This window comes from Oryctolagus cuniculus, chromosome 6 (assembly GCF_051225735.1).
Source record: "Oryctolagus cuniculus isolate XC-2025 breed Fujian yellow rabbit chromosome 6, ASM5122573v1, whole genome shotgun sequence".
Classification (NCBI taxonomy): domain Eukaryota; kingdom Metazoa; phylum Chordata; class Mammalia; order Lagomorpha; family Leporidae; genus Oryctolagus; species Oryctolagus cuniculus.
The window spans coordinates 51594827-51608315 of record NC_142872.1 but is presented as its reverse complement, the minus strand read 5'-3'; the positions used below and the strand labels follow the sequence as shown (position 1 = coordinate 51608315).

The 13489-nt window shown below is 35.9% G+C and overlaps 1 protein-coding gene across 3 annotated transcripts in view; it reads right to left on the bottom strand.

The window, feature by feature from the left end:
* Window positions 1-2031: 2031 nt before the first annotated feature.
* Window positions 2032-13489, bottom strand: part of HMMR (hyaluronan mediated motility receptor) — a 34784-nt gene continuing 23326 nt past the window's right edge. For all 3 annotated transcript variants that reach the window (XM_008255359.5, XM_089335047.1, XM_089335046.1), the window contains 7 exons: window positions 11081-11197; window positions 7224-7370; window positions 6220-6372; window positions 6017-6116; window positions 4856-5032; window positions 3096-3258; window positions 2032-2533 (listed from right to left, as the gene is read on the bottom strand). In XM_008255359.5, coding sequence (XP_008253581.2) covers window positions 2514-2533; window positions 3096-3258; window positions 4856-5032; window positions 6017-6116; window positions 6220-6372; window positions 7224-7370; window positions 11081-11197 — 877 coding nt within the window. In that variant the 3' untranslated portion in view covers window positions 2032-2513. The remainder of the gene's footprint in view (window positions 2534-3095; window positions 3259-4855; window positions 5033-6016; window positions 6117-6219; window positions 6373-7223; window positions 7371-11080; window positions 11198-13489) is intronic.

The following is a 13489-nucleotide window of genomic DNA, read 5'->3' as shown; positions in this document are numbered from 1 at the left end:
CACAGTTCTCCAATCAACGCTGCCCCATGTTGTAGGTCCCGAGGCCTGAAATGTTGAAATTCTCTGAAATCTTGCTGCACTTTCTAAAAGCTATAAATTGCTGAGCTATTATTATGACCATGCACTTTTAGTCTTTTTGTCATCCAATTGTAATTCTTGGAAAATATCTGCAATTCTATTTCTGGAGCTGTGTTTTAACAAAACAGTGTTGGTTCTCTACTTAAATATTTTAACTTCTAGGCTTAAAGATTTTCCTGAGGGACTGGAGCTGTGATGTAGGGGGTAAGCCACTGCCTGCGGTGCCAACATTCTGTATGGGTTCAAGACCCGGCTGTTTCACTCGTTTTTTTTTTTTTTTTTTTTAATATTTATTCATTTACCTGAGAGGCAGAGTTATTTTATTTTATTTATTTTTTTGACAGGCAGAGTGGAAAGTGAGAGAGAGAGACAGAAAGGTCTTCCTTTGCCGTTGGTTCACCCTCCAATGGCCGCCGTGGCCGGCGCGCTGCGGCCGGCGCACCACACTGATCCGAAGGCAGGAGCCAGGTGCTTTTCCTGGTCTCCCATGGGGTGCAGGGCCCAAGGACTTGGGCCATCCTCCACTGCACTCCCTGGCCACAGCAGAGGGCTGGCCTGGAAGAGGGGCAACCGGGACAGAATCCGGCACCCCGACCGGGACTAGAACCCGGTGTGCCGGTGCCGCAAGGCGGAGGATTAGCCTGTTGAGACGCGGCACCGGCTGAGAGGCAGAGTTAGAGAGAGGCCCCCCAAAAGCCACAGCAGCCAGAGAGCTGGGCTGATCTGAAGCCAGGAGCTAGGAGCTTCCTCTGGTTCTCCCACACAGGTGCAGAGGCCCAAGGACGTAGGCCATCTTCCACTGCTTTCCCAGGCCATCAAAAGGGAGCTGGATCCAAAGTGGAACTGCTAGAACTCAAACTGGTACCCATATAGGATGCTGGCACCTCAGGCATATGCTTAATCTACTATGTCACGGCGCCGGCCCCTGTTCCACTTCTGATCCAACTCCCTGCTAATGCACCTGGGAAAGTAGCAGAGGATGGCCCAAGTCCTTAGGCCCCTGCACCCACATGGAAAATCTGGAAGAATCTTCTGCTTCTTGGTTTCAGCCTGACACAGCCCTGGCTGTTGCAGCCATTTGGGGCATGAACCAACAGATGGAGGATCTCTGTCTGTCCCTCTCTAAGTCTGCCTTGCAAATAAATAAAATAAATTAAAAAAAAATCAATTGTGCAAATCAGATATTGTAGGGGGAGAATTATCACTTTCTAAAGTGTCATTTGGAATTCTGGGTTAAGTGGAGTATGGAGGGTAGACACTAAATTAATACATCTTAAATAGAGACATTAATGTAACTATAAAATTCAAATTGGATAATTGGGTAAATGACATAATTTTTTGTCATGCTACACACTCAGTAGACAAGCAGATGACAAATGGTACATGACAAATTCTCTAAAGAGGTTCCATATACTGGGGCTGTTTGGTAAAGCCGCCACCTGCAATGCTGGCATCCCATACGGGTGCCAGATCGAGTCCCAGATGCCCCACTTCTGACCCAGCTCTCTGCTATGGCCTAAGTCCTCAGGTCCCTGAACTTGTGTGAGAAACTTGGAATAAACTCTTGGTTCCTGACTTTGGATTGAGCCCAGCTCTGGCCACTAAGGCCATTTGGGGAGTGAACCAGCAGATGTAAGCCTCTCTGTAACTCTGCCTTTCAAATAAATAAATCAATTTAAAAAAAAAAAAGACTTCCAGAATCAAGCTAAAAAAATGTGAGATGGAATCATAATCTTGAAACTAAGGCTACTGTCAAGGGGAATAATGAAGATGATTTTCAAAGGAATACTGATTTTGTGGGGAGTAATGTAAGCTAGAAAATCAGATATACGGCTACAATAAGATGATAAAGATTAGCATTAAGAGGGCAGTATTTACAATAGGAAAAATATAGAAGACATATTGGTTAAAAAATTGAATTTTTTTCACATACTAAGGATAGGCAATTAAAAATTTTTTTAAAAGACTGATTTATTTATTTAAAAGGAAGAGTTACATAGAGGCAGACTCAGAGAGAGATATATCCCATCTGCTGGTTCACTCCCCAAATGGCCACAATGGCCAGAGCTGCATCGATCCGAAGCCAGGAGCCAGGAGCTTCCTCTAGGTCTCTTACGTGGTTGCAGCGTCCCAAGGACTTGGGCCTTCTTCCACTGCTTTCCAAGGCCATAGCAGAGTTGGAATGGTAGTGGAGCAGCCGGGACTGGCATCCATATGGGAACTGGCACCCATACGGGATGCCGGCACTGCAGGTGTTGGCTTTACTCACTACACCACAGTGCCGGCCCTGGCAATTAAATGAAATACAAATAAAGCATTTTAAAAAACCCATTAAAATATAATAGTAACAACAATATCATCATCAACAATCAAAATAAAGTAATCTTCAACAGGTTTTTCAGATGTTGCATGATTTCTTGATTCTCCATAGGAGCTCAGCAGCAGTTTGTATTGCCTGGAAGGATATTCGAAAAAATTATCAGTATTTTAAATGAAAACTAACTCCTCAATCATTATAAACTAAGAACAGGCCTCCTGTCTTCTCTAAGGCAGATGAAGCAAGGCTTACATTCTGCAGCATTACTTGTGAATATATTCCTTTATCACTATTTCAACCAGTTTTTATTTGTTGTGAAATAAACAAAGATCCAACATGAGGAAAGAGTAAATCTACTTTTCCAAAAACACAAATTTTAGAAAATGAAGGATGTAGCAGATATACAATAAATAATTAGTTATTACAGAGAGAATAATTTGAGGGAATGTGGGTAGCAAAAAAGTCCTGCAAGCCTTTAAAGAAGATGTAATTTGGGCCTGAAGGACAGGTAGCATTTAGATACAGAGAAAAATAATACAGAGGAGAAAAAAGTTATTGTACAAAACAATTTCAGTAAGAATTTCTTTTATATCAAAAGCTGTCAACAAATTTTCAAAGTTAATAAATGAAGAAGCTGCTAAATGCCATGAAAGGAAATCTAAAGGAAGATGAGACTTTTATGCATTTATTCATTTCTTACCTTCTTTTAATGGAGTTTTCATGGCAAAATTTTCTTTACTTTCATGATGAAAAGCCTTTGAAGGATCAAAGTGTCTGATACCCAGAACTTTATTCAATTCCTCCTGAAGTTTTCTCTCATTTTGTTTTCTTTTAGCAAGCTGAGAGCGCAGTTTTGTTACCTCCTATAAGAGAAATTAAATAAAGAATATTAAAGTTGGTGAACTGTGTTATCATTATTGCAAGGTAAACTCCAAAGTTGTTTATGTATCACACCTAATGGCAAAAATGACTATAACACATAAGCTTTAAGATCTTAAATCTTTTTGTATCTCTGTAAGTACAAAGCTACTTTCTCAAAATGGATCAATAACCTAAATGTAAGATCTAAAACTACAGGCTATTAAACAAATTATGAGTAAGTGTTCATGATCTTTGATTTGGCAAAGGATTTTTAGATACCAAAGAATAAGTAGCAAAAGAAAAACAAAGATACATTGGAATTCAACAAAATGTTGTGCTTCAAAGGATAACATTAATAAAGTAAAAAGACAGTGCACAGAATGGCAGAAAATATTTGCACATAAGACATGTATATCCAGAATGTATAAAAAACTCTCGCAATTCAACAGTGAAAAGATCAAAGAATACAATTTTTCAAAATGGGCAAAGAATCTGAATAGGCATTCCTCCCAGGAAAATACACAAATGGCTAATAATCAACATCATTTCCATCAGGGAAATTCAAGTGAAAAACTACAATGAAATAGAGCTTTATATCCAGAAGGACAGCTGGAATAAAAAGGTCAAGTAATATCAAATGTTAGTGAGTACATGGAAAACTGGAAACCTTATACCCAGTTTGACAGTTTTCGAATTGATTAAAACTAGTTACCATATGACCTTGCAATTTCAGGCCCAGTTATATACCCCACAGAAATAAAAAAATATGCCCATACAAAAACTTGCACATGAATGTTTATAGTAGCATTATTCAGGACAAAACATGAACACAATTTGAATGTCCAACAATTGACAGATAAATAAAATGCTAAATATTTACACAATGAATTATTGTTTGGCCATAAAAAGGAATGAAGCATGGATACACGCAACAACATGGATGAGCTCTGAAACATCATATTAACTGAACCAAAGCAATCACAAAAGACTATTATTTGAGTCCATGAATATAAAAATGTCTACAATAGGAAATTTGATAAAGATAACTGGCTGCCTAGGGCTGAAGGGTTGGGTAGAATGAGGAGTTAGGAGAATAAAAGGTAAAAGGTACAGAATTTCATTTTAAGGTGATAAAAATACTCTAAATTGACTATGATGATTATTTCACTTATATGGCTATAATAAAAACCATAGAATTATATATTTTAAAGGAGTAAATTGTATAGGATGTGAATTAATCTCACAAATTTGTCAGAAAATTTAAATACCTAAGTATTTTTTAATACCGGTTGTCTTAATTGTGAATACATCAAGAAGCTTGCTATTTTGCTAACAGAAATGGATATGTAAAGCTTTATGAATTCTTCCCATTACTTTTGTAATTTCAACATACTAAAGAGGTAGTTAAAAAGCTGAGAACACTGAATACTAATCTGATTGATGCTCTAAAATAAAACCATTAACTCTAGGATCAACTTTCCTCCATAAACTACTTTTTTCTGATATAAAAGATGTTCATTTTAATAAGTTTTATAAATAGTTAAATTAATAAAATCCCCATCCCAGTATCTTTCAAAAAATAAATACTACTTTACAAACCGATTTTAGTTGGCTATTTTCATCTTTCAGTTTCACAACATGCTTGATTTTTTGCTTCAGATTCTGATGACCCAATAATGTAGCGTATGAATCTCTTAATTTATTTAGCTGTTCCTGAGCTGCACCATGTTCACTCAACAATGCCTGTTTCTCTGCTTCAAATGCATCCAGTTGTAGCTAGAAGAGATTATAAAGTTAAGACCAGAACTGTTAAACAAAAATCCTAAACTGTTAAATCTTATTAGTTTCATATAATCCATAAAAAATCTAAAGAGAATTTTAAAAACCTAAAATGGAAGATACATACATTTTCTCAGGGCTCTCTACAGCTTCTCTAAGAAAATCTTAAATATACTATTTTTCATTTTACAGCTCCCTACTAATGCACCTGGGGAAGCAGCAGATGATAGCCCAAGTCCTTGGGTCCCTGCACCCACGTGGGAGACTTGGAAGAAGCTCCTTACTCCTAGTTTCAGATTGGCTCAGTTCCAGCATTGCAGCCATTTGGGACGGAACCAGCAGAAAGATGACTTCTCTCTCTCATCTCTACCTCTCTATAACTGTCTTTTAAATCATTTATTAATCTTTTTTTTTTTTTTTTTTTGACAGGCAGAGTGGACAGTGAGAGAGAGAGAAAGAGAGAAAGGTCTTCCTTTGCCGTTGGTTCACCCTCCAATGGCCGCCGTGGCCGGCGCACCGCACTGATCCGATGGCAGGAGCCAGGTGCTTCTCCTGGTCTCCCATGGGGTGCAGGGCCCAAGCACTTGGGCCATCCTCCACTGCACTCCCTGGCCACAGCAGAGAGCTGGCCTGGAAGAGGGGCAACCGGGACAGAATCCGGTGCCCCGACCAGGACTAGAACCCGGTGTGCCAATGCCGTAAGGCGGAGGATTAGCCTAGTGAGCCGCGGCGCCGGCTTAAATCATTTATTAAAAAAAGAAATTTATGTCCATTAAACTTACCAATTATAGTTCAATGAAGGTGGAGAAAATTTATGTATAATCTAATAAAAATCATAAAACCTTAATTGAAAGTTAAATGTGCACTGAAAATACAGAACAAAATGTTATTGCAGGAAAGCAAGTCACTGTCATGACTATAAGGGAGAACAAAGTAAACTCCTAAAATAAGCAGAAGTGGGTTTAATCTTAAATGACAAACCTGAAAAGGTTTTGTTTTCTTGTACAATTCTTCATAAAGGAGACGCCACTTATTAACTTCCTCAGTTAATTCTTCCATTATATTTTCTTTTTCAGCTTTCCTATATAACAAAGTTATATTTTAAAAATTAGAGAATTACTATATTTTCTGATTAGGAAAAAAAAGTGAATTACATGGCACTCAGGTTCCAAATATAAGATTACTTTGATTCTTCCTCTTCCAGTTGTTTCTTAAAGTCTTCATTTTGTTGCTTGAGTTGATTCTGCAATTCAGTTATTTTTTTATCAGAAGAAACTGCAATTTCTTTAATTTCTGCGTCCTTAAGTTCTGACTTGGTCTGCAGATCTAGAAGCATCCTTGGGTTTGATAAAGAAGAGTCCAATAAACATTTTATAGCTATTTTAATTACTTTATCTTTTTTTTTTTTTAATTCAAGAAATTCTTCAAGAATGTAACTTAAGGGGCCAGCATTGTGGCGTGGCAGGTAAAACTGCCTCCTGCAGTGCCAGCAACCAGTATGGGAGCAGGTTTGAATCCTAACTGCTCTGCTTCTGATCCAGCTTCTTGCTAACGTGCCTGGGAAGGCAGCAGATGGCCCAAGTGTTTGAGCCCTTACACCCATGTGGGAGATCCACATGAAGCTCTTGGCTACTGGCTTTGACTTGGCCAGGATCTAGCCATCATGGTCACCAGCAGATGGAGGCTCTCTCTCTCTCTCTCTCTTTCTGTAACTCTGTCTTCAAATAAATTAAAAAAAAAAAAATCTTAAAAAAAAAAAAACCCTTAAAATTTTTCTTTTACATTATTTGAGAGGAAAACAGAGAGAGATCAATCCCATCTGTTGGCTCACTCTCCAAATGCCTGCAACAGCTGGGGTGGAAGGAGGTCCAGATTTACAGATAGAGAACTCAATGTGGGTGGCAGGAACCTAAGTACTTGAGCCATCTCTGCTGCTTCTCAGAGTCTGCACTAGCAGGAAGCTGTTGGAATCAGGAATCAAAAATATATATTCTGATGTGTGAGATGGGTATCTTAACCAAACACAAGAATTGTAACTTTTTGATATAAATTCTTAATTTTCAACCTAAAATCACCAGAGGCATGGAAAAACTACCTGCATCACTTACCAGTTGGCTTTAAACAACATTAAATTGTCTTAACAGTTCTAAGATTACCAGTGTGGGAAGGCTTTATTTCTTCTACATACCTTGCATATTCTTGATTAGCATTCTCAGTTGCCAATACCTGATGTTGAACATCTTTAGCACTTTTTTCAGCCTGGGCCACTTTTTCGTGTAGTGCTGAGTTCTCCAGTTTAAGATCTTCTATCTCACTAGCTATTAATCTTTTGTAGCTTATTAAAAAGAAAAGAAAATAGTCAAAGCATTTTTTTTAATTAAAACGACAAACACACAGCTAGTTGATTAGTTTATATTTTATAAACTTTGAGGTGAAACTAACAAAACCTTGCAATATATTCATGCATTTATATGGGTAAGAATTCTGTGTTCAAGGTAAGTATTAATGAGTTCACATGGTATTTGTTGTTCATTGAAGGAAAAAAAAATCAAATGTCTTCTATGTGAAGGAAGTATGCATAGAAAGATGGGGGAAAAAAATCAACTACCAAACATGAAACTTACTTCAAAATAAAAATACACAATCTCTGCACCTACTTTCACAGAGTTTATGGTTGTATGGAAGATGGAAAATGCCTCTTTCATTCCTTGTGAAAAACAGATTAAGGAAAACTTTCAGAAAATAAAGATGAAATTAAAGAGGACAAAGACCAATAAGATGTGAGCCTAATGAATAAGAGATAGAGGAGCAGAAACCAGAAGACGAGTTGGTCCCACAGTGGAATGCAATGGGTTTAGCTAAGGGATAATAAGGAACCATTAAAGGTCTCTAGGTAAGTGTGTGGTTTGCTCCAGAGATATGGCTAGGATAATTTGTGGAATGGGTAGTAATGAAGAACTGGAAGATTAATTGGGAAATAATTATTTATCAACCCAGGTGAGTGACAAAGGAGGCTTGGACTATGGAGTTAGCAATGAAAAGATACCAGATCTCTTTTGGAGGAAAATAGAAAAATTCAACAGATGTTGGGATAAGGGAGAGAAAATAATCAATTGTTTAAATTTCTAGAATGAAAATTTGGCAAGATGAAGCTCTCAGTAAAACAAACAAACAAACTAGATGATAGTCAAATACCTACTCGAAGATGTCAAGTAAGAAGCTGGATATACGAATATGGATTGAAAAGTTCTGCTTTGAAGAAATAAATTTTAATGCCATTAGCATATTGGAAGTAATGATATGAAAGAATGAAAAAATATTTTCAAAAGCACTATTTCTCAAACTAGTAAGAGGGGAAATTCCTTAAAGGACTGAGATCAATACTTTACAGAGTCACATATATACACACATATTATGAGCGGTTAATATATTTGTAATAAATATTTGTCTCTATGTAGACATATATTCAAATACATACATCTAGTTTAGTTTATATAATTTATATGTTCTGATATAAACTATAGATAAAAGACATACACACATTGGGATCAGCGCTGTGGCGCAGTAGGTAAAAGCCGCTGCCTGCAGTGCTGGTATCCTGTATGGGTGCCGGTTGGAGTCTTGGCTGCTCCACCTCTGATCTAGCTCTCTCCTGGATAGTGGAAGATAGCCCAAGTGCTTGGATCCCTGCACCTGCGTGGAAGACCCAGAAGAAACTCCTGGTTCCTGGCTTTGGATCAGCACAGCTCCAGCCATTGTGGCTAATTGGGGAGTGAACCAGTGGATGGAAGACCTCTCTCTTTGCCTCTCCTTCTCTCTATGTAAATCTGACTTTCAAATAAATAAATAAATCTTAAAAAAAAAGACATACACATGTAAATTATTTAGTTATTTACCATAATGTATCATGTAGGATGAATATGTAGAAAGAGATCACTTGATAAAGAAACTACTACTAAATGAATGGATGCTAGGCAATTGGTTATCCATAAGAAAAAATAAAAATAAATTTAATCCCTATATCAGTACACATATAGATATCAGTGATAGGTAGAAGAATGAAAAGTTAAACATTGCACATTTATAAGAAAAGTGGGAGAATATTGTTATAAGTGGGATAGAAATAATTTCCTAAAATAAAGTGTTCATATAAAGATCTATACATTTAACCACATTAAAATAAAGAATTTCCAATTATCAAAAGGCATCATACAGAAAATAAAAAGAAGCCAGACCCTTGGAGAAGATATTTATAACCTATAACACTGATTAAAAACAAAAGTCTCCACAACCCAGAAAAATGTAATAGCCCAAAAAACATGAGCACAAACCTTAAACAAGCCTTTTCTAGAAAAAGAAAGGGGAATTAACAGGAAGCCATTTCACAGTTATATACCAGCAGAAAAGAGGTTTAACTAGCTTATGTGGTAAAGAAGACCAACGGAGGGGCTGATGTTGTGGTGCAATGGGTTAAGCTACCTCCTACGACACTTGCATCCCATGAGTGCCAGTTTCAGTTCTGGTGCTCTGCTTCAGTTGCAGTTCCCTGCTAAAGTGCCTGGGAAAACAACAGAAGATAATCCAAGTACTTGGGCTGCTGCCACCCTTGTGGGAGACCCAGATGGAGATCCAGCTATAGCTGTCATAGTCATTTGGGGAGTGAACCAATGAATTGGAAGATCTTTCTAACTCTGCCTTTTTAGCAAATAAATTAAAAAAAAAAAAAAAAAAGGAAAGAAAAATGAGGCCAATGGAGATTGATACATTACTAGCCAGATACAGATTCTTATGCTTATTTTGGGAAATGATTTCGATTTGCTTTTAAAGTTGAACATTCACATAAAGAATCCTTACACTTATATACTAGATCACAAGAATATCTGTATTAATAATAATGACAAAAGAAAGGAGAAATAAACACCAAAGTTCGAAGTAAGAATGGATAAGTAAATTATGATGTCACATAACCAAATATTCATAGCAGTGACCATGAACAACCTTTTGACCATGAACAACCATTAGCTTCAGGCAACAACACTCAATCATAGAAACATACAGACCTGCAGAGTGAAAAAGTCCCAGGTAATGGCATATGCTATCATGATATTTTTTGGCAACATTCAGAAAAAAATGAGATTAGATCATATATTATCTGCATAGATGCACATTTTATAAAATTATCAAACAGAAAAAAATTGAAGGAACAATAAATGCAGGCTTCAGGATAGCATTATCTGTTTAAGGAAGGCATAAAGATCAGATAGTGGAAGAACTCACAGGTGGATACCAAGTGGTTGAAAATCTTTTGGCTTACTGGCTGTCTTTTAAGGATTCCTGTACATGTTGATATTCTCTATTTATATCTTATATGCAAATATTGCATATTTTTTTTAATAATCAAATATATTAACAGAGAAAAGAGGCTTCCATCCAAAATGATATAAATAAAAATGTTAATACTGCTACATTTATGAGATGCATGTTGCTATAATTTCCTTGGTATCTACTTTTTTTTAAAGGGAATATAACAGGTACATGGGATAACAGACATGGAAGTGTCTGTATCAATACAAAACACAATTTTCTATCAAGAAGGTACAGTGAAAAAAAAAGAAGATGGAGTGAAGGAGAGCAGTATTTTGGTTAAGATTGGGGTCAGGATTAGTTGGTGGTATTGCATAGCTTTAAGTTGGAAGTAAGGCTCAGTGGAAGTTTTATTAGTTTTGTCCCTAACTAGTCCATTTTAAAGATGAGTGAACATTAACATCTTTTAATATTAATTAGAAGAAATCTGATGAAAAGTTTAATGTCACTGAAGTTTAAAAGCTTCAGATGCGTTATCTGTACATAAAGTGGGAAAGGGAAGTTTCTATATAAATTTAGTAAAATTACTAGGTGACACTAAACATCTATTTATGGTTGGTTATCAAAGAATTTAAATAATAGAGATAATCATTGCATAACTGCTTTATTTACTGATTTCCCTTGGTAAATACTTGTTTCTGCTCACATTATTTTGGAGAGTAAAGATTCCCAAGAAAATACCTTTCAAATTGAGCAGTAACATCTTCAAGGTTTTGCACTGTACTATTATATGTTTCTTGTAAAAGCAGGGTGGCTTGAGAGTGATCAAGATTACTCTTCTGCAGTTCAGCTTCTTTCCTAAGAGAGAGAAACAATTAAAATACAAAATATAAACCATTATCCTAAGAAAGAGAGTAATAGTATTTACTTTTGAAATTGTTAATAATGCATTTCATAGCTTTACCTTTGCCTCACTGATATATATCTAATATCAAAGTTTATGTCTCTCATAGCATGTTTTTTTAACATACTAACTTCTCCATTGGCTTCATCTTATCTTTCCTGCTTATTTTATTTTTCATGTAAATTTACTTATTACTAAATTCATCTTTTCATATCACATATGAAGGTACTTCAAAAAAATCATTTATTGGGTCAGTGTTGTGGTGTGGCTGTTAAAGCTGCCACATGTGACGCTGGAATTCCTATATGGGGGCTGGTTCAAGATCCAGCTGCTTGACTTCCAATCCAGCTCCCTGCTAATGGCCTGGGAAAGCAGCAGAGGATGACCCAAGTGCTTAGGTCACTGCATCCACATAGGAGACCCAGAAGAAGCTCCAGGCTCCTGGCTTCGTATCAACCCAGCCCTGTCTGTTGCGACCATTTGGGGACTGTACCAGTGGACTGAAGATCTTTCTCCATCTTTCCCTCTCTCTCTGTAACTCTGTGTTTCAAATAAATAAATATCTAAAAAAAAAGAAAGATCATGAAAAACAGAATTAAAAGATAATGCTCATTTTCCATGAACTTTTTAGAAATCACTCATGTTTATGAAAGTTTTTAAAAAATTTGGGAGAAGACAAATAGAATGAAATCAGCATATGGAAAGAGTTAGTTATCTATACCCCCATGTTCATTGCAGCTCAATTAACAATAGCTAAGATATGGAATCAACCCAGATATCCACCACTTGATGACTGGATAAAGAAATTATGGTATATATACACTTATGGAATACTATTCATTGGCAAAAAAAAAAAAATTCAGTCTTTTGCAACAAAATGGATGCAATTGGAAACCATTATGCTTAGCAAAATAAGCCAGTCCCCAAAACACAGTTATCATATGCCTTCCCTAATCTATAGTAACTAATAGAGTACCTAAAACATAATGTATTAGAGGGAAATTGATATTTTCAGATTCCATGATCATTTACAGCCCTTGTCTCTACTGTTGAGGAACACTGATTTTTTCTTCATACTATTTGTTGAACTCTTTATTTAGTGTAGGGTTAATCTTAAAGTATAAAGTAAATTGAAAATATATCTTTGTAAAAATTAAGAGTGGGATTAGGAGAGGGAGGAGGAAGGCTGAGAGTGTGGGCAAGAAGGATGGCAGGGTGGGAAGTATCACTATGTTCCTAAATCTTCATATATGAAATATATGAAATTTGTGTACCTTAAAAAAATGTTTAAAAAAAATTGGGGGAAAGAAAGTAGTAAAAAAAACTTTTTAAACACAATATTCCAGCAAAACAATCAAAACCAAAGAAAACAAATGATTACAAATTTAAAAAGATTTGGACTTAATAAAGCTTATAAAAAAAAAGCTTAATTCTCTGCATTTGAACAACAAACACTAAGCACAGTTATACTTCATTTTAAAGGTTCCTTTGGAAAAAAGGGTGCTGGGCTATGTGGATTTATTCTGATTATATGAATAACCCACAAAATACATTGTTATTACTTAAAAACTCAACAACATTGTATAGACAGAATAGTTTTTAAGTCAACTTTATAAATACATAGTACAAACCTGAGGTTTTTTGAAATATTGGTTATAAATTTTCTATAAGTATATGAGCTTAAGAGAGATCTCATAAAATGCCTATATTTTATATTTAATGAAGTAGAAAATGAAAGAAATTAAGATCATCCTGCTCAAAATCATGAGGACCATCAGCTAGTTATAGATCTAGTAATAAAATCTGTATGACTTGACTTTTGCACCAGAGTTTGTTAAATCAGAATAAATGATTAACTAAACCTTGCCTTTTGAAACTGATCATTTACACAATATTTTATTTTCTACACAATTTAAGGATCATGTTCCGCAAGGTTGACTGTGGTATAGAACAAGCCTTCTAATCACACTTTTGCAGTGTTTCCCCCAAACCAGAGATATATAAAATTTTGGTGTTCATTTTTATCACCCATCAGCACAAGAAAACAGAAAAGAGATTAAAGTATCCAATAGGAGATAACTGCACAGTTGCGACATTTGGCTCATATTCAGTTCACAGTTCCTTCCTAGAAAATACTTTAACAATGAAATCTCAAGTATTTAAATATCATAATTCATTATGTTATTTGCAATTTAAACTCAAGAATTAAACGAGATATTTTAATTTAACTGAATGTTTACAGAGAA